The 23,939-nt window shown below is 33.6% G+C and overlaps 2 protein-coding genes across 2 annotated transcripts; one reads left to right on the forward strand and one right to left on the reverse strand.

Moving 5' to 3' along the window:
• Positions 1-571: 571 nt before the first annotated feature.
• LOC124933831 (calnexin homolog) lies at positions 572-3,810 on the forward strand. Its single transcript, XM_047474270.1, has 6 exons — positions 572-765; positions 877-946; positions 1,858-2,990; positions 3,071-3,142; positions 3,210-3,329; positions 3,460-3,810. Exons 1-6 carry the CDS (start codon positions 673-675, stop codon positions 3,595-3,597), a joined length of 1,626 nt encoding a protein of 541 aa, XP_047330226.1. The 5' UTR covers positions 572-672; the 3' UTR covers positions 3,598-3,810.
• A 15,822-nt stretch (positions 3,811-19,632) lies between these two features.
• LOC124935109 lies at positions 19,633-20,967 on the reverse strand. The gene is made up of 4 exons (XM_047475566.1): positions 20,856-20,967; positions 20,765-20,787; positions 20,359-20,679; positions 19,633-20,259 (listed from the first exon to the last, which is right to left on the reverse strand). The coding sequence occupies exons 1-4, from the start codon at positions 20,965-20,967 to the stop codon at positions 19,633-19,635; spliced, it is 1,083 nt and encodes a 360-aa protein (XP_047331522.1).
• Between the last annotated feature and the right edge of the window lie 2,972 nt (positions 20,968-23,939).

Here is a 23,939-nt window from a genome sequence, read left to right on the forward strand (position 1 = left end):
AAATAAAAGTTCACTTCAACCCTAGCCTACTTACAACCTTATTATTACTAAAATAATGTAAAATCCCAAATATATTGGATATTTATTCTTGCTCATTTAAGTTTTCACATTTTCTCTTTTTTATTAATTAATTTTTTCTTTTATTTTTGTAATGTGTTTATATTTTTATCAATATTTACTTACATGACTATTTTAAATTAAATAAAATTTGCAAAAAAATAAAAATAATTCTTCTTCCAATTCCATTTATATTCATCAAAATAATATATAGCCCTAATAAATGTCAAATATAAATTTAATCTCTAATTTATTTCATAAACTCAAATCAAATTTAAAAAAATATTTAAATGAGCTATGTACAACACAATCAAACCAAAAAATAAAATAAATCCAAACAAACAAAAAAAAAATCACAAAAATCAAAATATAAATAATCACAGCCGTCCATCTACCAGTAGTCCCGAGAGAGAGCAGCTTCATTGACGTGGCTAGCGTTGATTGGTTGATTTAACGTGGCATCATTTGTCATTGGTTCTAGATCTGTATATTTGGCACTCTGAAACTGGAAGGAAACTCTCAACGAGAGTAGGTTTCCATTTCTGATCCTCTTTCTAAAGTCTACTCGACCGGCGACTTGGTTGAATCTTCGAAGTTGCATGGTCGATTGTTTAGATGGAAGACAATAGACAGAGGATCTGTCTTCAGTTTGGTTTGCTTTTGTTACTTGCTTTAGTATCTGCTCAAATCTTCGCATCTTCTGATCCGGTAAGATCTATCTCTCTTTTGTCTGTATTCCATTTCAGCACTTCTTGATTCACTATATATCTGCTTATTTTAGGTTCTAACATAGGATTTGAATTTGACTGTGTACAACAGATCTTCTACGAGTCGTTTGAAGAGTCATTTGAGGGGCGGTGGATCGTGTCTGAGAAGGATGACTACAAAGGTATTATTAATTACATTTTTTTGTTGTTTTTAGGTGTTGATGTTTATCTTAGGAGTGATATGCTTAACAAGGAAAAGAAAAATCTTGAGATATGTTTTGAAATATGGAGCTGAATGTTATTATTGTTTGTAACTTCTGAAAACTATACTGATAACATATGAAGTGTGTAATTTCATGGCTGCAATGTATGCTTATTTGAAGTGAAATATGTGCAAACCTACCAAACTAAACTTTGGATTACACTCTTTTCTTAATTTATGTTTTTGGTTGTTTGACTGTGTATTAGCACAACCTACAGTTTGGGATTAGGAAAATCGACATAAATGTGTTGGATGTGCATTGAGGTGAATTTGGTGAAAAAACCAACAACCCCTTAACACCCCTTGCACCCTTAGTTTCCTATTGTAATGAAAATTGTTTTTTCTTGGTGGTATGGCTGGGTATGAATTAGGTTTTCTAATTGTTTTATGAATTTCTTTGCGGCTTCCAGAGTGTATGGAAGATAATTATTAGGCATAAGATAAACATTCATTTGATGTGCATATGTAGAGAGTTATACAGTTTGCATCATTACACTGCACTTTCATAAGCATTTTAGGAAAACATTATTTTAGCTAGAATTCGAAGTGGGAAGTTAAGGTTTTTTATTCACTTAGACAGCAGTGTATGTTCCATGGGAGGGTAACTTATTTGAAAATAGTCTCAAGTAATTTACTTCAGTTTCTAAATCAAAACTTTCGTTGCTTGTATCATCAATAAAACACATTTCCCATTTGTAGATTTGGTCCTTCAACACAGGGTAAATCTAGTTGCCACAGTTCTTTTACCATCTGTAATTTCCTTTCCAACTTGGTTGTATTTCCTTTTATATGCATTGCTTTGTCATCTAATGATCCAATCTTGGGGTGTAGGTGTATGGAAACATGCAAAGAGTGAAGGCCATGAAGATTCAGGCTTACTCGTTAGTGAGCCAGCCAAGAAATACGCAATTGTGAAGGAACTCACCGACCCTGTTAACCTCAAGGAGGGTTCTACAGTCCTTCAATTCGAAGTTCGTCTCCAAAATGGTCTTGAATGTGGAGGAGCATATATAAAGTATCTCCGCCCTCAAGCTGCTGGATGGACTGCAAAGGAGTTCAACAACGAGTCCCCATACTCAATCATGTTTGGACCTGACAAATGTGGTGCCACAAACAAAGTCCACTTTATTCTCAACCACAAGAACCCTAAAACCGGAGAATACATTGAGCATCATCTCAAGTTTCCACCGTCTGTACCATCCGATAAACTCACTCATGTTTACACTGCAGTTATTGGGGATGATAATGAGTTGCGAATTCTAATAGACGGTGAGGAGAAAAAGAAGGCTGATTTCCTCTCGAGTGAGGATTTCGAACCGGCCATTATTCCTTCGAAGACAATTCCTGATCCAGATGACAGTAAACCCGAGGACTGGGATGAACGGGCAAAGATACCCGACCCGGTCGCTGAAAAGCCCGATGATTGGGATGAAGATGCTCCTATCGAGATTGAAGATGAGGAAGCTGAGAAACCTGAAGGATGGTTAGACGATGAGCCTGAAGATGTTGATGATCCTGAATCGACAAAGCCTGACGATTGGGATGATGAGGAAGATGGTGAATGGGAGGCACCGAAGATCGACAACCCTAAGTGTGAGGCTGCTCCTGGTTGTGGCGAGTGGAAGAGACCTATGAAGAGAAATCCTGCTTATAAAGGAAAATGGCACGCTGCTTTGATTGATAATCCTGATTACAAGGGTATTTGGAAGCCAAGAGAAATTCCTAATCCGAAGTACTTTGAGCTTGAGAAACCTGATTTTGAACCAATTGCTGCTGTTGGTATTGAGATTTGGACGATGCAGGATGGGATTTTGTTTGATAACTTCTTGATTGCTGATAACGATGAAATTGCGGCATCCTATAGGGTTGATTCATGGAAACCTAAGTTCGATTCGGAGAGCGAGAAACTGAAAGCTGAGGAAGCTGCTGTTGGATCTGATACTCTATCTCTGAAGGGAGTCCAGGTAAGAACATATTTTTAATTTTCTATCATCTTAATCGTATGATCTTTAATAAGATTCTTACCGTATTTCCATGTTTACAGAAACAACTGTTTGAGGTTCTGTACAAGGTTGCTGATATTCCTTTCTTGAGTGAACACAGAGATAAAGTTTTGGTAAGTGAGTTTTGTATTTGTTATTGGTATAGTGTTTGGTTGTTTTAACATGGCAGTGTTCTTACAGGAACTTATTGAGAAAGCAGAGAAACAACCCAACCTGACAATTGGAGTCATAGTCTCAATTGTTGTGGTTGTTTTCTCAATTTTATTGAAGCTGCTTTTTGGTGGGAAGAAAAAGAATAAGGTGAGTTTTAGTTATAAACAAATGAACAATCCTTTCCTGTTGAGTTTATTTGAAAACTGGTACTTCTGCTTTTTGGTTGAAAGAAGGTGAGTTTCAATGTATTTGAAAATTGGAACTTTTGAATTTTCAGGTGAATGTGAGTGCTGAAAGCAGCAACACAACTGCTGCTGAAGGAGAGCAGGCGACCACAAAGGAGGGAGATGAGGATGAAGATGAGACTGCAGCTGCAGCTGCACCTCGTAAGAGGAACACCAGAAGGGAGAGTTAGAAGAATGAATCAAGATATTGTTCACTCGCATCAAACACGCGATTTGTACTTCTCGGGTACCTTTAAATATGTAGGATTTTCTTTCATATTTCTGTACCAAGAACTGGCATTGTGGATTAGCTCAAGTTTTCTCTTCAAAAGAATATGTACTCATTTTTGTTACACATGCAACAAATTAACCTATTAATGCTTCAATTTTTATTGTTTGAGCTAGCCTTTCTGTTATTTTGTTGAGTTGATTTTGCACACTTGTTAGAGAAAAGGAATACTTTTTTCATTAACTTCTATTGTTTCATCTTATTGAAATTCTTTCAAAAATGACTTCTATTTTGGGTTCTCCTGTATATTAAGTTCAATCAAGTCTAGTTTAGAAATCTTGCGGCCCTGTTTTGTTTTGCTAGTATCACAAATATTAATATACGATGTTACTTATTATTTAAGACTTAAGTTTGGGACTTTAGGTTCAAATCCGCAAATATTTTTAACCATTTAGGGATACATTTAGTCTATCCCGAATATTTTTTACCTAACCACCAAAAATTTGAAATACAAAAAACTCATGAATATTTTATTTATTGATATATTTAGAAAAAAGAAAATAATGTCAAAGATAAAAAATTAAATATTTTATTGGATAATGTTTTGTGCAACTAAAATGGTGAAAATTTGAATATCATTAAATCTAACATTTAAACATGGAATGATCATTACGCAAGTGACTAAAAAGTTAGTCTATCTCACGAACAATTTTTTTTACCTAGAGTGACTTAAGCTTGACAACTAATATTGAACCAATATTTTAACCCAATTAAAGTATTAACGATTTGTTACTCCATTTCAAAGCATAGGAAATTTCTTATTTGGAAGTAGATTTATACAATAGACTACTAATTAATTAGTCAAACTTGAGACATATGTAATTAAATATATCTTTCAATATAATTTCTTCCTATATTCTATCAGGATATCAGAGCTTTTTTTTTTTATCGTTTTTGAGTCTATCAAGTGATACTTTTCCGCTGACTCCATCAATGGTTATCTTAACCATTGATGGAGATAACCATTGATGGAAGACTATAATATTTTATTCTTATATTTTTAATAATGTCTTTACTTTTTAGATATTTCGGTTGATGTTTTAATATTTTTCGGCAATCATATTCTATGAATTTTGATTTTAGTTGTTGCTTCAGCCAAACATTTTATGCCTATGGATTCGACATCTTCGTTGGTTTTATTTTATACAACACACGGACATCCCCGTCATTTGATGGATTTTGAGACTCACGAGTAACTTTAGAGTTCATTTAGTTATTGTTTCACCCCAGCATTTAATGCCAATGAGATTCGACGTCTTTGCTGATTTATCAGTCAACACATTGACATCTTGTAACTAGATGGAGCTCACGAGTTTCTGAAGATTGAAAAATACATCATAAACATTTCAACATCTCGACCGTCTTCAACTTCAAGTTGTTCAAGCGTTTTTTATCTTAAGTTTGAGGAGGGATGTTAGAATATAAAATAATATATTTATAAGATATTATCACAATATGATAAATTGTGATAATATCAATATTATATTATTATATTAGCTTCCTTATAAGCTCAATGTAATGTCTATATAATAGACATAACTTATGTAATTCGATATAATATTCTAATACAATTTTTCTTTTTATTTTAACAGGTATATTAGGGAGGAGATAGAGTATCCTACCTGCCGGGCAGTGAAATACCCCATACTTGATTTTCCATTTTATTACTCAATATTTATTTATATATATTCCTCGTTCACGATTCGTCGGGTACTCGATCCCCACATGTATCCCATTACCCGATTAAAGTGTAAATTTATATATTTCACTAAAATAAGTTATACAAAAGATTGAAGAATAATTAAATAATAATCAATAAATTAAAGTAATAATATCAAAATTTAAAAAAATATAAAAACATTATTTATTTGTATTGTTATAAATTTAACATAGAGGAAAATATTGCTCAATGGTTTAGAAGATTTTAGACCTTATCCAACTATTAGTCAAAATGAGACTCTCTTCAAATATAAAATAATACGTTTATAAGATATTATCATTGTGATAATATTATTACTATATTATTATATTATATTAGTTTCTTTATAATTTTATTTATTGTCTATATAATAAACATAATCTATGTAACCAAAGACACAATTCAATATACAATTTCTCTTTCTCATATTCTAATATGGTATCAAATCATTCTTTTCGCTCTTGAGCATATAATCATATTCTAATATGGTATCAATTCAATACAATTTTTCTCTTTATTATAACATGAACTTATATTTCTCAATATTTTGTTACTTTATCTTAATCTTATTCTGCTAAACACTCTAATCTCAAATCTTAAAATATCTAATTCTTCAATTTTTCACTTTACTAGCCTTATTTCACTTTAAAAGTTGTGAAAAAAGACTAGAATTGTGGATATCTCTATTTTGCTGAAGCTAAAATCATTTCAAAATCATGAATAACACCAAACCAGTTGTGATTCCAGTGATTTTGAAAGGAACAAAATATCTTTTATGGTGTAGAACCACAAGAACAACCCTTTGTGGCCGAGGTTATAGATTCATGTTGAAGGAACCAAACCTTCGTCAAAACTCATCATCAAGAAATATGGAGACTATAAATCTACTATCAAAGAAAAGGAGAAGAAACCAAGTTTGCAACAAAAGACAAATTGATTCATGCTAAAGGAACCAAGCCTTCGCCAAAACCTATCATCAAGATAAATGGAGACTCTGACTCTACTATCAAAGAAAAGAAAGAAAAAACCAAGATGACATCAGAAGATAAATGGATTAATGTTAAAGGAATCAAGCCTTCGCCAAAACTCATCATCATGAAAGATGGAGACTCTAACTCTACCATAAAAAAAGTTAGAAAAAACCAAGCTGGTAGGAGAAAGACAAATGATTTCAAGTAGATCAAATCATTCATAGTCTCTTTCAAAATTTCTTGATATGTCTATTCTGTTGGCTTAATCCTATTATAAAACAACAAAGGATCTTTGGGAAACTCTCAAAAACTTCTATGAGAACATCTCAAAGCTCACTAAAGTATTTGAGGTCAAGAATATATGAAATTCACCAAGAATTTCGACAAATTTATATCACTTTGGTTTGAGTTAGATATGCTGAGACCTAACACCATGGATCCGAATGTGATCAATGAAAGAAATGAGCAATACAAAGTCTTTGGATTACTTCTCAATTTATATCCCTCATTTAATGATCTCATCAAGCATCTCTTGAGGGAAGACAAGATTCCAAACTTAGATGAAGTGTGCTCACAAATTCAAAAGGAGCAAGGATCATTCGGCTTGTTTAGAAATAAAGGAGATCTTCGAATGACTAAAAAAAGTAGAGAATCTAACAACCAACAAATGTGGATACCAATGCAAGAACTTCATCAAAGACTATAAGCCACCATGGTGCACCCATGGTAAAAAGAAGGGTCACCTAATGGAAAAATGCTACATACTTTATCCACACCTAAGACCAAACTTACTAAGGACAGACATTTCTCAAGAGGTTGGAGGCGGTCATGCTCAACTCGACTCATCTAAACAAATGGAAGAAGTGGCAATGGCAACATCATAAGTGAACGAACTGAAATGAAATATAGAGCTCGTAACACATATTCAACGAGTTATTAATGTAGAACTCACAAAACTAGCATAAAAAATGTCGAACTAATAAAGGAATATCTCAATATACCCTTTCTAACAGGTAGAATTTTCAAGCTACCTCAAATTCAAATATTTTCTTTTGTAGTTTTTAAATCCTCCATATCAAAATCTTTTTCAAGTTACATATTTACCTTCTTTATATATTTTTGGTCATTAACTCCTATTAGAATATCATCAACATAAACATATAAACAAACGAGCTATCGTAACAACTTTAAATTAAACACAACTATCAAAATCACTTCTCTTTTAGTTATGAGTTATCATAAAAAGTCACAACTTCTGTACTAGTGTCTTGACGATTGTTTTAAACTATAATGAAATTTATTCAAATAACAAATATAGTCATATTGTCGTAAGATTGTAAATCTTTTGAGTTGATGCATATAGATGTCTTCAATTAGATCCCCGTATAAAAACGCGATTTTCACATCTAACTATTCAAGTTCCAAAATACACATCGTCACAATACCAAGTAATGCTTAAATCAAAATATCTTTAATAACCAAAGAAAACACGTCAAGAAAATCAATCTTCGAAATTTTTCTGTATCCTTCCTCATCGAGTCTCCAAGGAGGTTTAATATCACATATAGACATATCTATAACAATATAATATTTTGGTGGTGCAAGAGGTAATGTATCTAAAACTCCGGTAGTGCAGTTGACAATATAGTCACAAGTTCAGATTCCTATATGCTCTCAAACTCTTCACACTTTCGAGATTTTTACTGAACTTTATCTCGAGAAGTGCTAGATTTTTGTTCAATATTATCGAAAAAAAACATTTATGAATGTAGCATATAACATACGTGTTTCGTCAAAATTAACATTTTAACTAATTATTAGATTTTTGGTTTCTTAATACCATTGTTTATTACCTTTTACACCGGACTTATAGCCGATGAAAATACACTTCACAAATCGAGTCTTCATTTTCCTTTATCAATATTAACATACACACAATAACAAAAAAAGTTTAAAATCAGAATAACTAGAATGAATACAATATCATACTTCTTATGGAGTCAGTTTATTAATTGTAGTCAATAGAGGAGGATTAATAAGGAAACAAACTTAAGCTTCAACATCCGCCTAAAACAATTTTGATAAATCAACATTAATGAGTATACAACGCACATCCTCTATCAATGTCCCAATCATCCTGCATAGAGTATTAAACTCTTTAGAATATAATTTCAAACCATTATTACTACACAAAAATATTATTGTCTTCCCAATCTAATTCTCAATCATAATTTTCACTCTTTATACTTAAGTGAGAAAATCAGTCTCCTACTTTAAAAAGAATGTCTAAACTTTTATGGACAAATTATCAACTGTCGTCAACAATGTAATAGACACCTTCCATAGAAGGTACTCTAGACGACCCCAAAGATTAGAGTGAATATAATAAAGTGTTCCTTCAATAGTGTGGATGTATTTAGAGAACTTAACCCTTTTTTACTCGTCGAGAACGCAATGCTAACAAAACTTCAGTTTGCTTATATATTATCAGCAAAGAATTCCTCCTTTACTAAACTTGGTCATTTCATCCTCACTCATATGAACAAGTCTCATATGCCCCAACTTAGTGACATCATCATTTAATAACGAAGAGATACCGACAACATTGTTGCTAATAACTATAAAGTATTATAGAACATATAACATGTTAGGTTTTCTTTCATCCTTCATCATGATAATAAAAAATTAACTTAATATTCGTAACTTAATATTCAACAATATACGTGTACTTTTTTGAATTGAGAGAACTAAGAGAGATAAGATTTTTCTTCAAATTAAGAATATGTCTCACATCATCGAGTATTCAAATAGCTTAATCAAACAACTTGATTTTTATTATTCCTATACTCAATGCTTTACATGATGAACTATTTCTCATCAATACAACAAAGATTGTATAATTTATTAAAAATTATTCCCAATTAAGATACATATGATACGTACAACCATAATCGAGAATTACTTCATCTTGTGACCTCGCTTCGCAAACAGAAGCCATGATGAGTTCACTATCTTCGTCTTCAACAATACTAGCTTTGCCGAAATATTTTTGTAAGCACTAAAAATCTATAAAATCAAAATAATTAACCCCAAGGCCAAAGTCTAATTTATATAATTAATTAGACTAATTATTGTGATAAATAAAATATAATTAATTAAAAAAATGGCCAAAACAAAAAAATATAATTATTTGGGATAAATTTTATACTAATTTTATATTAAAATAATTTTAGAAAATATTAAAGGATTAAAATAAATAATTTAGGATTTCATCCCAAAAAGTTATTTATTTAACCCTAAAATATACAAAAAAAAATGAAAAAATATTTGTCATATTTATTTTAACATTTTGTGTATTTAAAAAGATCAAAATTAAATCTAAAATGGTGAAATAAAAATTAATTTCAAACAAACCTTTAAGGTTTTAAATAAAAAATAAACTAGTAATCGGGTGTAACCGAAACTCAAAAACAAAGCTAAAGTCGAAATCATATCCGCTGGATGAGAACTAGAATCTCATCCAACGCCCAGACGCGCCCACATAGCCGGTTGTAACCGAAGGAACGCACGTCCACGCCTCACTAGATCGGCTAACGCCCGTTAGCTGGAATGCTGATAGAGCGCTAAAGAAACGTTCCACATTCGTCATAAATGCCCCCAAACTGTGTCGTTTTATCCGCAACGTCTTCTTCATCGCGATCGTTGAAAAGACAAGGATGAAGTCCCGTCTTTGATTTCTCAAGAATATAATTCAGTCGATAGTCAACCAAATCGGCTGATTCGAAAGGTGAAATGATCACCCTAGTTCGGTGATCATTTCCCCTATACAATTAGGCACAATCATTGCTTATTCCAGTAAGTGGGATGAAGAACAACCAAAACGTCATTAATGACTTTTGGATGATTCGATCCACTTGAAGCCTCCACCGACTTAGGAAGGCTATAAATAATCTCCCTAAACAAATCCGAATTCAAAAGATAAACTCTCTAGCTTCAAATCAAAAGAAATTCGAAATCCGCAATTAAAGTATCAAGCTTTTGAATTTTTCGAAATTTTTGCATTAGGTTCTAAAGCTTTAATCTAGGCCTCCCAAAAGTTTCCCTAAAGTCTATAGAGTGTTCTCCAATCCTTAGTATGCTTTCAATAATCTTTTAATTCATACTTCCAGTTTGAAATTAAAATTTTTATATTTCAATTTTTATAAGTTTGTATACTGTCAGGTTGTTGAATTTTAGGATTGAAAATTGATCCTAAGATCATTTCCAAGCTTTCTATTTAAGTTAGAATCAATCAATGAACCATAAATAGAAAAAACCAAATTTGAATTTTAAAAATCCAAAAATCGGGTTTGCTATTCTTGGGCTAATCCTCAAGAATAATTTCCTAGAAAGCATCCTAACATGTTTCTAATGATGCTGGACAACTATTTGGATCATGTTTGATCCATCTCGATCATGTTGGATCAAAATCAAAATTTTCAAAATAATTGAAAATTTTGAGTTCTTGATTTGGTCCAAACGAACAAGTAGTGTTCTTGTTTTGGTACCAATAAAGTATATGAAGTATAAGGAAGCTATTGGATACAACTTTAAAACTAAAACCCGATTTTTCTTTAAACTAATTTGAACAAATTGATCATCACCCAGGTAGATGTATAACTCGGGGTGATGTTCTAAATGTTCATGTGAGCCTTTTAAAGATACCTAGGCCCTTGGATCGAAGAATCCAAGCCTCCATCAAAATTGCAAAACCTGCAATTGTGTTGTTCTTGAGGACCGGTAGGTCCGACCGAGAAATTTAACCTAGGACTGAAGATTTTCAGCCAGGACCGAGGATCTTATGCCTAGACCTAGAGGCTTCTAACTTAGGACCAATAACTCTTAGCCCTCGACCGATAAAATGAACCCAGGACCCTAGGACACTGGTCCTAAGGCCTGTTTGGTGCCCATTTCTAAACTCCAAATTATTTTTGTAATTTTTGAACGTTAAATTATTCTCTAAAAATCTCAGAAAATTAGAAAATAATTTCAAAATATTTTTGGGATATTTTCACAAAAACATATTTTGACCAAGGCTCGTTTAGGATTAATTTTAAAACCTAATGCCTTTTAAACTAATATTATTCAGGTACTTTTCTCCCTAAGTTATCATCAACAATATTTATCATCATTTCAAAAATTGTTGTTACAATTTTGTAAATAATGCACAAACCTTATGCATGCTTAGGACCAGAAGAATAATTGGTTAAAATAAAACGTTATACAACCGATTTTCAAAACCAAATTTATAAGTAGAGACCATTTCTTAAAATGAGTACGGAGGATGAAGCACAAAATCCATTTCCTGAGTATCACCAAACTACGAACCAAAAAAAATCTAGCTAATACGTTTGTACACGCATGTCATTTTTATTAATTTTCAAAAATAATCAATTGACGACTATATTTCAAAGAAATAATCTTTTAAATTAATAATTTTTAATTAATTTAAATAATGGATTTCTAAAAATTTAAATTGTAATTTGATTACTGCAAATTCCTGGATTATTTAAATTTGAATCAAAATTAATTATTTTAATAATTAGTTTTAAAAGCTGTATGGAATTATTAAAAATCTTTTAAAATAATGTTTTATTTGAGGTTGAAACCGCAAAAGGGATTTTTTTAGGGGTTACAACTTTCTAATGACTCTGCTGGGGATTAAATATTTAACTCGAAAACATAAAATTGGCTTTTGAAACGTTTGTATCACATTTTCAACTTAATAGGCTTGTCTTGAAAGGTACACCATCTAAATGATGCATATTTTTTACCCTATTAAATGCCTATACATGAAAAGGGAACATCACCCTAACCTTACTTGCAAGAAGTACACGACCGAATTCAGTACTTCTACACCTATGTGCAAAGATTGTCAATGAGGAATGCCAACTTGTTAAAAAATGAGTGATGTTACGAGAGGAAAACCTAGAATGCAAGGGATCGACCCAACCCTTTAGCGATGAGCCGTCCGATAGGACATATGCATTGTGGAGGTGGGGAAAAATTCCCAATTGAGTTGATATTCCCTGGTTTATGGCGACGATTTTACCTCCTCCACTATCGATGAATGATACTGTTTTATGATTTGCCTTAGCACAAAAAACCTGGATACTATCACCAAGCCGATTGTTTGTCGTGTCTAGACAACCAAAACCTCATCACTACAACTCTTATGTGACTACTAGATATGTATTTTATGTATGCATCTATATTCTAAGTGAACACCCCGAACATGTTTCCTTCTTTTCAAAACAAACCATTTTTATAAATGTTTTGAATTTCCAATCACAAATGATGTCTATGCTGAAGGATATTGCGTTGGTTCCATGGATTGATAGTTTCCATGAAAACAAGTGGAACTATCGATCCTATGGAATCATCCCATCACGAGGTTCATAAACCTCGAGATAAACCACACCTTCATGATGCAAATGCAAAGAAGGTGGAACCCCGTAGAACGAGCCTACTTCATGAGAGAAAGAGAAATGTGTCCGACTATAGAAGAATTCGAAGCTATTCTAATGATGGACAACAAAAACGTTCTACATTTGAAACCATTTGTAGAATCAATGTCCCTAATTAAGCTCTTGCAAGAGGAGTATGAGTATGTCATAATAATATTCGACATTATCCTTGCAAGGACATACATTGACTTCTAGAAATGGATCAAGATGGAAGTGAGAAATGGAGAAGTCTCTTTGACTTTAGTATCATTCATGGTGATGGTAACAATCCTACTAGCTCACTTATTTCTAACGCCAAAAAACGGTAAACCTCCTCAAGAATCCTAGAGGTAGCATACCACATGCGTAGAGGGAATAAAGACCTCTCAGGTATCATTCTGGATGAAACATTGATGGGTTTGAATAATTCATTCATAGCCTCCACTATGAGCAAAAAAGACTCACCCTTGATTCTTTACATCTGGCTACTAGACAATCTTAAAAGTTTATCGCTAGTATGTCCTAGAGAAATCATTTCCCCTTCTCTTAGCTATCGAAAGATGAAAGAAGCTTCACCTGAACCTCTTGTAGAGAGTAACAACATATGACTCTTTTATTCATCTTCGATAGGTCATTTGCAGCCACTGATGCTTGTTCAATCTCACTGTATACTTTACAAGATCTCAAGAAAGAACTCCACATAACATAGGTTAAATTGTTCTATCCCTATCACGCTAATTTATAAGATTTTTATATTTTATTTTATTTTATTTGATACCATTGTTTCTAGCAATAATTTGTGCATGATGTTCCCTTTGAATTTTCTATCATCAGTTTAACCTTGTTATTAGCAATCCAGTACACAATGAATGAGATCTCTTATGTTATTGTAGTCTTTGAAGATATTTAGTTTTTTCATAGCTTTTCATATGTAATTCTTCCTTAAACAAATCTTTGTTTTACTGCATTTTTTTGTTAGGTATTGATGTCAAGAGAAACATCATCGTCACAGTTTCTTCAGACAAAGGTCTTTGTGGTGGTATTAACTTAACATGAGTCAGGATAAGAAGTGTTGCCGTCAAGCTGAACCGATGTAATCTTCTTAGTAATAACTAGGTGGTCTGCTCCTTTTTTGTTTGCTACACATTTACTTATTTTGGAACCATTTCTTTTGGATTCTTCTCTTTTGTAGGTCCTGAAAAAGAAACTAAATTTGTAATCTTGGGAGAGAAAGGAAAAGCTGAACTTGTTCGGGACTCTAAGAAGAAAATCAGACTATCTACAACTGAGCTTTAAAAATTAAATCTAAATTTCACCCAAGTTAGTCAAATTTTTGTAATATTCACACCAAAGTATGATTTTTTTTGTTCTTAGTATTTACTGTATTATTAGATCTAATAAGGTCATCATTAGGAACTTTTTCCAATCAAACTCTGAATCACCTCATCACTCATATTCTTATAAATAGTGTTATTAATGATGTTTGGGTAATAGACTCATATATCAATGTCTAGATTGTTGATACTTTCTTCTTAGATTGAATTAATCTGATCAACAAATAAAAAATTCTACAACCTCTAATTATCATTAATTAATTAATTCTTTATTAAATAGGGTCTGATGACATACACTCTAATAGAAGAAAGGGAGACTAATGAAGCAAAAAAAATAGCAAAAAGGGAAGATATTGATGCTAGAATATTAGCTGAGTGTGTTGAAATAGAGAAAATGATGCAAGCTAGTAAAAAAGTTTTTAATAGCAACGAAGTTGGCGACAATTTCTTATTGCCCATCGCCATTTATTGAAAGAAAACTGGAATAAAAAAAATACTAACTTAAATCACCGTACTTTTATACTGTGACCATACCTTTTTTTAATATTAATTATATGTACAGACACTTCATATTCATATAGGGCTTCCTCCTAAGCGGAAACTTACAGAGTAAATTTATTTAAAATAATTTGATCTTCTCCCACATCATCGTTTACAAATTGATCGTTTCTCTTGTGATGGAGAACTCCTCGTACTTTTCCACGTCGACTTACACATTGGCATCGTCTTGCACATTGAATGTTCTTCTCGCATGTTTCATTGTCGTAACTCAAAATGGATTCTTCCACAGTCGTTGACCTTGAACGAGTTCCCTAGCCAACATCCGTTGTCATTGGTGACCACATCAACTTCTTGTTATGCAACATTATTGATCACATCAACCATCATTAGTTACGTTCTTCTTCATTGAATCATCTTTCTCATCTATTTATTTATAAGGTCTTTCACATTTAAAGTATTAGATAATTTGTCATTATAAATACACATAGTTTCTTATACACTTTCCTGTTGACATGATTTTTGTTGTCTTAAGTATTGGTATTTCATTTTCTATTCAATCAATTTCAATGTTAAAAGTATATCTTTGAAAATAGAGGTTTTAATGTATTTGATAATGAAAAATCTTCACAATGAATCAAAATTTAACATCTTCTTACATTAAGTGCAGACTCTTTAAAAAACCACCATACTAATAATACAGTACATTTCCAATATTTCTTATTTTGTATACATGTGGTTATTAGAAAACAAAGATGCTAGATTAATAAAAGAGTTTTCTCAACTTGTGGATGCTTGTGATAGTAATCAAAATGCCTGAGTTCATTATGATACTTGTTTTATGTGTACATTAATGCTTCACAAATGAACCAAAAGTGTAATAACATGAAGAAGAACAAGACTCATTGTATTAGTTTTGTATTATTTTTTTATTCTTCTAGTGTGAAGAGGGAATAAGGCGTTTTCTAATGACGATGAACGACAAATACTAGCCATCTTTGTGAGGTGATATAAACTATAATTTTTAATCTAAATTAGAATATATTTATTGGAGTTCATCTGATGTTTTTTTTTCGTGTTTATAGAAATAAAATCTGCTACAATTATAAACAACTCAGTATTTAGAAGTTTTTGACTGAAATTGAAGACGGTGGAGCTAGATGAATATATTGATATGGTGTATCCCATATTCGATTATATAGTTGTGTAGTTTCTGAATTCGTTTGGATTTGAAGAAGGGAAAATTTTCGAGTTAAATTCATTTGATTTAGACTTTGTTCATCCAACTAATTTAACTAATCTCTATGGACAGAAGAATGTATTATATGCATTTGTTCATTTAACTGATTTTATATATTTATTTTCTTAGTATTAAAAGTATGGTATTTGATGCCTTGGACATTTAACTCTCTTACCATTTTTCTGGTTTGTAATTAATAATTTTCTTATTCATTGATTTAGATTCAATCATTTTATTGAACTCTGATCGCTGAACAATTTGTGCCAGTATTTGGAAGAGAAGTGAAACGTACCTGCTCATATAATAATAACTACTGCTTAAACCTGTATATCTATTTATCATTAAGAACACTAGCATAAGTCATATATAACTTGTCCTGTTCAAAAGATATACTTTATATATACATGCTTCTTCATAACAGCTATAAGAAGCTATAACAAAATAACCCTATCTTATTAACATGATTCTGTACAAGTCTTATATACATGCACCCTTAGGCAGTAAGAAAGGACCAAAAATTAAAGTCAAGTGTTTATACAAAAAGACAAGTAAATCTAGCAGCATCGGTCCCTCCTCCCACACTCTCTTCTTCAGCTTGCTCCTCTCCAAGCCTCATTCCTCAAGTGTACAAAAGCTAGGGCTGGGTACCTACACCACACATAAAATAGTGAGTCTAATGACTCAGCAAGCAATTAAGTATTTTAAAACCTTCTGGAATGCTTTGCTTTTAAAAAGAAAGATGTATGCATAAAATGTTCATACTTTAAAAGAGATGATCAGTCCATAAAAAGACATTTGTATGTTTAGAAAATATGAGTTCATGGGCCTGTACAGTAACATCTTGAGCCATGTTTGACCCTACACCATTCAGAGCTGATCTTGAAGGCAAGGAATCCGTTTGAGCCGCATTTGGAAAGGGCACAATTAGGAGTCCATCCCTAAAAGCCCTTAACCTGTTTGGACCGTCTTTTAGTTAGGAAACAGTAAATAGAGCTCATGCTAGATATTCTGGTCCCATAAATAATTCAGCCAGTACATTTGGAATTATATGACTAGAGCTCATGCCAGCCAGCCTCCTCCCGTTTCCGTCAATACTCATTCATCAATATTATGCGCCCATGCATGCATAAATTATAAGGGTTTCTGTTTTTTAAAAGTATATACTTAACAAATCATGGAAACCCTATAATTTCTGGAAAACATGATGACCTTTGTCTTACTTTAAAAAAACAGTTTGTTTATAAGCCAAGTTTGTCAATAAAATCATATTATGCCATAAAAACATGTATTTCAAACATATATAAATTTTAGGCAGAAAATACTTGTGATACATAGCTATGTGTGGCTTAAAGAGTGAGTTTAAGAAAAGGCTTGCCTTAATTTCGAAAATGGATAAAGAAGTTGGTCTTGGCTAGAGTTTGCTCTTTCTTTGAAGAAAAACATCTAAGTCTTGCTTAAAGAGAGAGAGAGAACTGAATTTCTAAATGAATTAAGGAAATGGAGGGTAAGGTGAGTTAAGGGCTGCTATGCTAAGTGTGAAGCATGCAGCTGGGGCAAGTGGGAAACATGCAAGTGGTTAGGGTGGAATGTTATTAAGATGCCAAGTGTTCTAATTAAATGATAAGCAAGTGAGTTTAATTAGCGAGTAAAGAGAAAATTAAATTAGGATTAAAACTTATCCTAATTTTTCTGGCGGGTCCCCTAGTTGGGTCCCTTCAACTTGCATCTTGTTGTTTTATGAAAAATTTCCTAAGTATAAATTGTGAACCTCTTCTACATGGGTCCTTCTACAAAATGTCCCACAATATAATTAACACAGCAATTTTTATATCTTAGCCCCTAATTATAATAATAACATGTCTATTCCTAACATGACTTATAAGTGAATACATAAGGGTGAACATTCCAGCAATGCATCCTTGATCCTACTAGCCTTTCCTAACAGAAAAAGATGAGTTTGGGCATAACAATTCTACCCTACTTATAAAAATTTCGACCTCGAAATTTACTTATAGAATAGTTCAGGATAAGTCTGTTGCATATCCTGTTCTACTTCCCAGGTGACTTCTTCTATTGAACTATTGTGCCAAAGTACCTTGACCATACTTACTTCCTTATTCCTTAGCTTCCTGGTTGGCCTGGCCAGAATCTCGGTTGGTCTTTCTTCATATGATAGATCCTTTGCTAATTGAATTTCTTCATAATGAATTACATGGTTGACATTAGGAATGTACTTTCTCAAATTGGACACATGAAAAACATTATGAACAGCAGCAAGGCTGGGAGGTAATGCTAATCTATACGCAACCTCACCAACTGCCTCAAGAATTTCAAAAGGCCCAATATATCTTGGATTTAACTTCCCCTTATTTCCAAACATAATGATACCTTTGCATGGAGATAACTTGAGAAACACATGGTCGCCTTTGTTGAAGATGATATCCCTGCGCTTCTTATCTACATAGCTCTTCTGCCTACTTTGAGATGTTAGCAACCTTTCTCTGATCTTGCTAACTAAGGAAACTGTGCTGGTGGCGATCTCTAGCCCAATTAACATTCTTTACCCAACTTCATCCCAATGCAGGGGAGTTCTATATTTCTTCCCATAAAGAGCTTTAAAGAGTGCCATGCCGATAGAAGATTGATAATTGTTGTTGTAGGCAAACTCTACTAATGGAAGCCTTGATTCCCAATCACCACCAAAATCTATAAGGCATGCCCTTAGCAGATCTTCTAGGATTTGGATCACTCTTTCAGATTGACCATCTATTTGGGGTGAAATGCAGTACTGAATGCTAACTTCGTCCCCAAACCCTTGTGTGCAAGCTTTTCCAGAAGTGCAAGGTGAAACGAGGATCTCGGTTGGACACGATTCTAGTTGGGATGCCGTGGAGTCTAACGATCTCTTGCAAGTACAGCTCCGCATATTGATTCATTGAAAAGGTTTCTTTACCGGTAGAAAATGTACTGACTTAGTAAGATAATCTACTATTACCCAGATGACATTCATTTTTCTCAAGGTCACAGGTAATCCAACAACAAAGTCCATGACAATATCGTCCCATTTCAAAACAGGTATGGGCAGTAGGCAGAGAAGTCCAGTAGGCTTTTGAAGCTCCACCTTAATTTGCTGGAAAGTTAAGCACTTACTCACATACTTAATGATCAATCTTGGAAAATACCGAAGCACCTTGAAGTTGATCAAACAGGTCATCAATTCTGGGCAATGAATACTTATTTTGAATTGTCACCTTGTTCAACTCCCTATAATAAATACACAACCTTTTGGATCTATCTTTCTTATTCACAAGAAGGACTGGTGCACCCCAAGGAGACACACTTAGGCGGATGAAGCCTTTGTCCAGATAATCTTGCAATTGATTTTTCAACTCTTTCATTTCTATAGGTGCTAAACGATAAGGCGCCTTTGAGATTGGCAGTGTCCCTGACTTTAACGTTATAGAGAACTCCACATCACGCTTTGGCGACAAACTTGAAATATCATCGGGGAATACACTAAGGTAATCCCTTACTACTTCAATATCTTCTAACTTGAGTTTCTGCCCAACTATCATAGCATAACTATTAGACATCACCCTGGGGGATCCTTTCAAATACAATTGTTGCCCTTTAAATGCAAGAATCGCACGAAACAGAAAGGTATTCCCATACTGATCTGTTAGCACCATCGTCTTCTTATTACAATTAATCTACGCCTCATGTCGGAATAGCCAATCCATACATAGGATCACATCAAATCCTACCATATCTACTACCATAAGATCTACTAACATCTTATGGTTCTGATTATAAACTGGGCAGGCCTTAATAATCATATTAGAATTCAGGTGAGAGCCTGAAGGAAGTGATATGCTATATGCCATCAGAGATTCCTCAGGTTTTAAACCAGCTTTTTGAAAAAAACATGCAGTAATAAAGGAATGTGTTGCTCCAGTGTCTATCAAAGTGTTGGCTAAAATATTTTCTATTAGAAGATTACCTGTAATGATCGTGGTCTTAGGGTCTGCCTCCTCCCTTGTCATTGAAAAAATCCTCCCTGGTGCAACCTCATTCTTCTTGGGACAGTCCCTTTGGATGTTCCCTCGCTGTTTGCATAAGAAACAAGCATTGGACCCTTGCATACAGCTCCTTATATGATTTTTCCCACAAATGGTACATAATGGAATTGGAGTATTGGAAGATTTGGCTGAGAATACTGATCCAACTAGTTGAACTCTCTTTGATTGTTGTGACTGTTGAGGCCGTTGAGAAAATCTTTGGTTGTTGTTGTTGTGGTAGAAGTTCCTTGGCTGCTGAGAATGCTGAGAGGTAGCAATCTGATTATAAGATGTCTAGGGCAAAGCATTTTGATTGAAGGACTGATTAAAAGGCCTCTTCATTGCTGGACCATGAAACTCCCTCCCTTGATAACTGGCCCTCTTGGCCTGAGCCTCCTTAATGATATTTTGTCTGTCTTTCTCAGCCATTAGAGCTCGATCAACTGTTTCCCTCATGGAAGAAGGATTACTAAGCCTCACATTCCAACGGATTGTAGCATTGAGTCCCTCAAGAAAGTGATTAAGCTCCATGGAAGCGTCTCTAGTAATCATTGGAGCAAAATACTTACCTCTTTCAAACCTTTTCACATAATCTGCAATTCTAGAATCTCCTTTCTTGATTTCAAGAAATTCTCGGGCTAGCTTGTTTCTGGTGCTCAAAGTATAATATTTCCCACAGAAGACCTCCTTGAACTCCCTCTAGGATATGCTTTTAAACTCAAGTGTTGCCTTAGCCCCTTGCCACCAAATTCTCGGATCACCCTTCAACATAAAAGTGTCACACCTGACCCTTTCCACTTCTGTAATCTGCATAAACTCAAAGATTGTTTCCATGGACTGAACTCACTCTTAAGAAATAATAGGATCTATGCTACCCTTGAACTCAACTGGCTTAAAGGTCATGAACTGTTTGTAAACAGGGGCTTTCCCTCCTTCATGGTTGTTGTGAGTACTATTATTATTATTATTATGAAACATTTCCCTCATTTTTCCCCTTGAAGACGATTCTGATCTTTCAAGGCCTCGATTAACCCTATTAAAAGTATATTCTGATCTGGCTTTGTTGCTGCAGAAGATGATGAAGACTGTGCTTTCGCAGCTTTCCCCATTGTCTTAAATCTAAAATCATATATAGACCCTAAGAATATCTTAACATATTTTCAAACCATGTAAGCTGAATTCTTATTCCCTATCATCAATCCTAATATCACATTTAATCATATAAAACTTACAACATTGAAGGCAAGATCTTGGAAATGCCTTGGACATTTGACTCTCTTACAACTTTTCTGGTTTGTAATTAATAATTTTCTTGTTCATTGTTTTAGATTAAATCATTTGATTGAATTCTGATCGCGGAACAATTTGTGACAGTATTTGTAAGAGAAGTGAAACGTCCCTGCTCATATAATAATAACAACTGCTCAAACCTGTATATCTATTTATCATTAAGAACACTAGCTTAAACCATATATAACTAGTCCTGTTCAAAAGATATACTTCATATACACATGCTTCTTCATAACAGCTACAAGAAGCTACAACAAAATAACCCTATCTTATTTACATGATTCTAAACAAGTCCTATATACATGCACCCTTAGGTAGTAAGAAAGGACCCAAAATAAAAGTCAAGTGTTTATACAAAAGACAAGTAAATCTAGCAGCATCGGTCCCTCCTTCCACACTCTCTCCCTCAGCTTGCTCCTCTCCAAGCCTCATCCCCTCAAGTGTACAAAAGCTAGGGCTAAGTACTACACCACACATAACATAGTGAGTCTAATGACTCAGTAAACAATTAAGTATTTTAAAACCTGCTGGAATGCTTTTCTTTTAAAAAGAAAGATGTATGCATAAAATGTTCATACTTTAAAAGAGATGATCAGTCCATAAAAAGCCATTTGCATGTTTAGAAAATATGAGTTCATGGGCCTGTATAGTAACATCTTGAGCCATGTTTGACCCTACACCATTCAGAGCTGATCCTAAAGGCAAAGAATTCGTTTGAGCCGTATTTGGAATATGCACAATTAGGAGTCCATCCCTAAAGCCCTTAACCTGTTTGGATCGTCTTTTAGTTGGGCAGCAGTAAATAGAGCTCATGCTAGATACTCTGGTCCCATAAATAATTCAGCCAGTACATTTGGAATTAGCTGACTAGAGCTCATGCCAGCCAGCTAGCCTCCTCCCGTTTCCGTCAATACTCATTCATCAATATTATGCGCCCATGTATGCATAAATCATAAGGGTTTCTATTTTATAAAAGTATATACTTAACAAATCATGGAAACCCTATCATTTCTGGAAAACATGATGACCCTTGTCTTACTTTAGAAAAAATAGATTGTTTATAAGCCAAGTTTGTCAATAAAACCATATTATGCCATAAAAACATGTATTTCAAACATATATGAAATTTAGGCAGAAAGTACTTGTGATACATAGCTATGTGTGGCTTAAAGAGTGAGTTTAAGAAAAGCTTGTCTTAATTTCGAAAATGGGTAAAGAAGCTGGTCTTGGCTAGGGTTTGCTCTTGCTTTGAATAAAAACTCCTAAATCTTGCTTAAAGAGAGAGAGAGAACTGAATTTCCAAATGAATTAAGGAAATGGGGGTAAGGTGAGCTAAGGGCTGTTATGCTAAGTGTGAAGCATGCAGATGGGGCAAGTGGGAAGCATGCAAGTGGTTAGGGTGGAATGTTATTAAGCTGCCAAGTGTTCCAATTAAATGATAAGCAAGTAGGTTTAATTAGTGACTAAAGAGAAAATTAAATTAGGATTAAAACCTATCCTAATTTTTCTAGAGGGTCCCCTACATGGGTCCCTTCAACTTGCAACTTGCTGTTTTATGAAAAATTGCCTAAGTATAAATTGTGAGCCTCTTCTACATGGGTCCTTCTACAAAATATCCCACAATATAATTAACACAACAATTTTTATATCTCAGCCCTTAATTATAATATTAACAAGTCTATTCCTAATATGACTTATAAGTGAATACATAAGGGTGAACATTCCAGCAATGTACCCTTGACCCTACTAGCCTTTTCTAACAGAAAAAGATGAGTTTGGGAATAACAAGAAGTATCACCAAATTATACTACTTCCAACTTATCTCTAACTGGTCTTCAGGTTGTGATCTTCTTCTTTAATTATTCACATAAGAAAATTGTTTGATTATCCAATTATATCTTCAGAAAGAATGAAGAAATCATAATTCTTTGATCACTTTCACCTGTGAACATATGGGGTGCTTGGGGTTTATTGGTCATATTCATAAATTACAAATTGCAATTGGCATTTTGGACAGAACTAATCATCTTTGTTGATTTGATCATCTTCTTTATTGATTGGCTTAGTCGAAGGAGTTCCTCTTTCTTGTTATTGGTATGGTTAAAGATCATTTCATCGACTTAGGATTTGAGTTATTGCTAGGTTCAATTTAGGTTAAACCGTAGCACTTCCGGTGGATCATCCTTTTCCTTGGTAATTGTTGTTTGTATGAGCTTATGAGTTCGGAATTTAGAGAATTAAGCTGTGAATTGGATTTTGCTTAATTTTAAGAAGATCAGTGATAGAGCATATGTGGTTAATAATGCAGTCGCCTGTGTTGAAAGGGTAACGAGTGATATGTTGATTGGTCCAGACTTGGCAATCAACATTGGACAATGTGGCATCATAAACATGGATCCTATTCTTGGGTACTCTTCTTTGCCTCTTTCTTTTTTTCACTAATTATGCATCATATATTCTCTTTGTTTCATTTGATTTGTGAAAATGATACGATTTATGTACCTTGTTACTCTGTCTGTTTGTTCTTGCGTGTAACAAGCAAAAGATGCCTTAAAGCTGCTAAAGAAATGGTTGGGCTGTAAGAGTCTTAAAACCCAACTCCTTGATCTTTTTGTGAGCGTCTTTTATACAATATTTTTTCCCTCCTAAATAAAGATACAGAATGCTAG

The sequence above is a fragment of the Impatiens glandulifera genome, chromosome 4 (assembly GCF_907164915.1).
Source record: "Impatiens glandulifera chromosome 4, dImpGla2.1, whole genome shotgun sequence".
Taxonomy (NCBI): Eukaryota; Viridiplantae; Streptophyta; class Magnoliopsida; order Ericales; family Balsaminaceae; genus Impatiens; species Impatiens glandulifera.

Coding starts and splice junctions, on each gene's coding strand:
- LOC124933831 (XM_047474270.1), top strand. CDS start 673: ATGGAAGACAATAGACAGAGGATCTGTCTTCAGTTTGGTTTGCTTTTG. Junction 766..876: donor TCTTCGCATCTTCTGATCCG/GTAAGATCTATC, acceptor TGTGTACAACAG/ATCTTCTACGAGTCGTTTGA. Junction 3,143..3,209: donor AACACAGAGATAAAGTTTTG/GTAAGTGAGTTT, acceptor GTGTTCTTACAG/GAACTTATTGAGAAAGCAGA.
- LOC124935109 (XM_047475566.1), bottom strand. CDS start 20,967: ATGAGGGAAATGTTTCATAATAATAATAATAATAGTACTCACAACAAC. Junction 20,788..20,855: donor TAAGCCAGTTGAGTTCAAGG/GTAGCATAGATC, acceptor GAGTTTATGCAG/ATTACAGAAGTGGAAAGGGT. Junction 20,260..20,358: donor AGGAGGCTCAGGCCAAGAGG/GCCAGTTATCAA, acceptor TCTTATAATCAG/ATTGCTACCTCTCAGCATTC.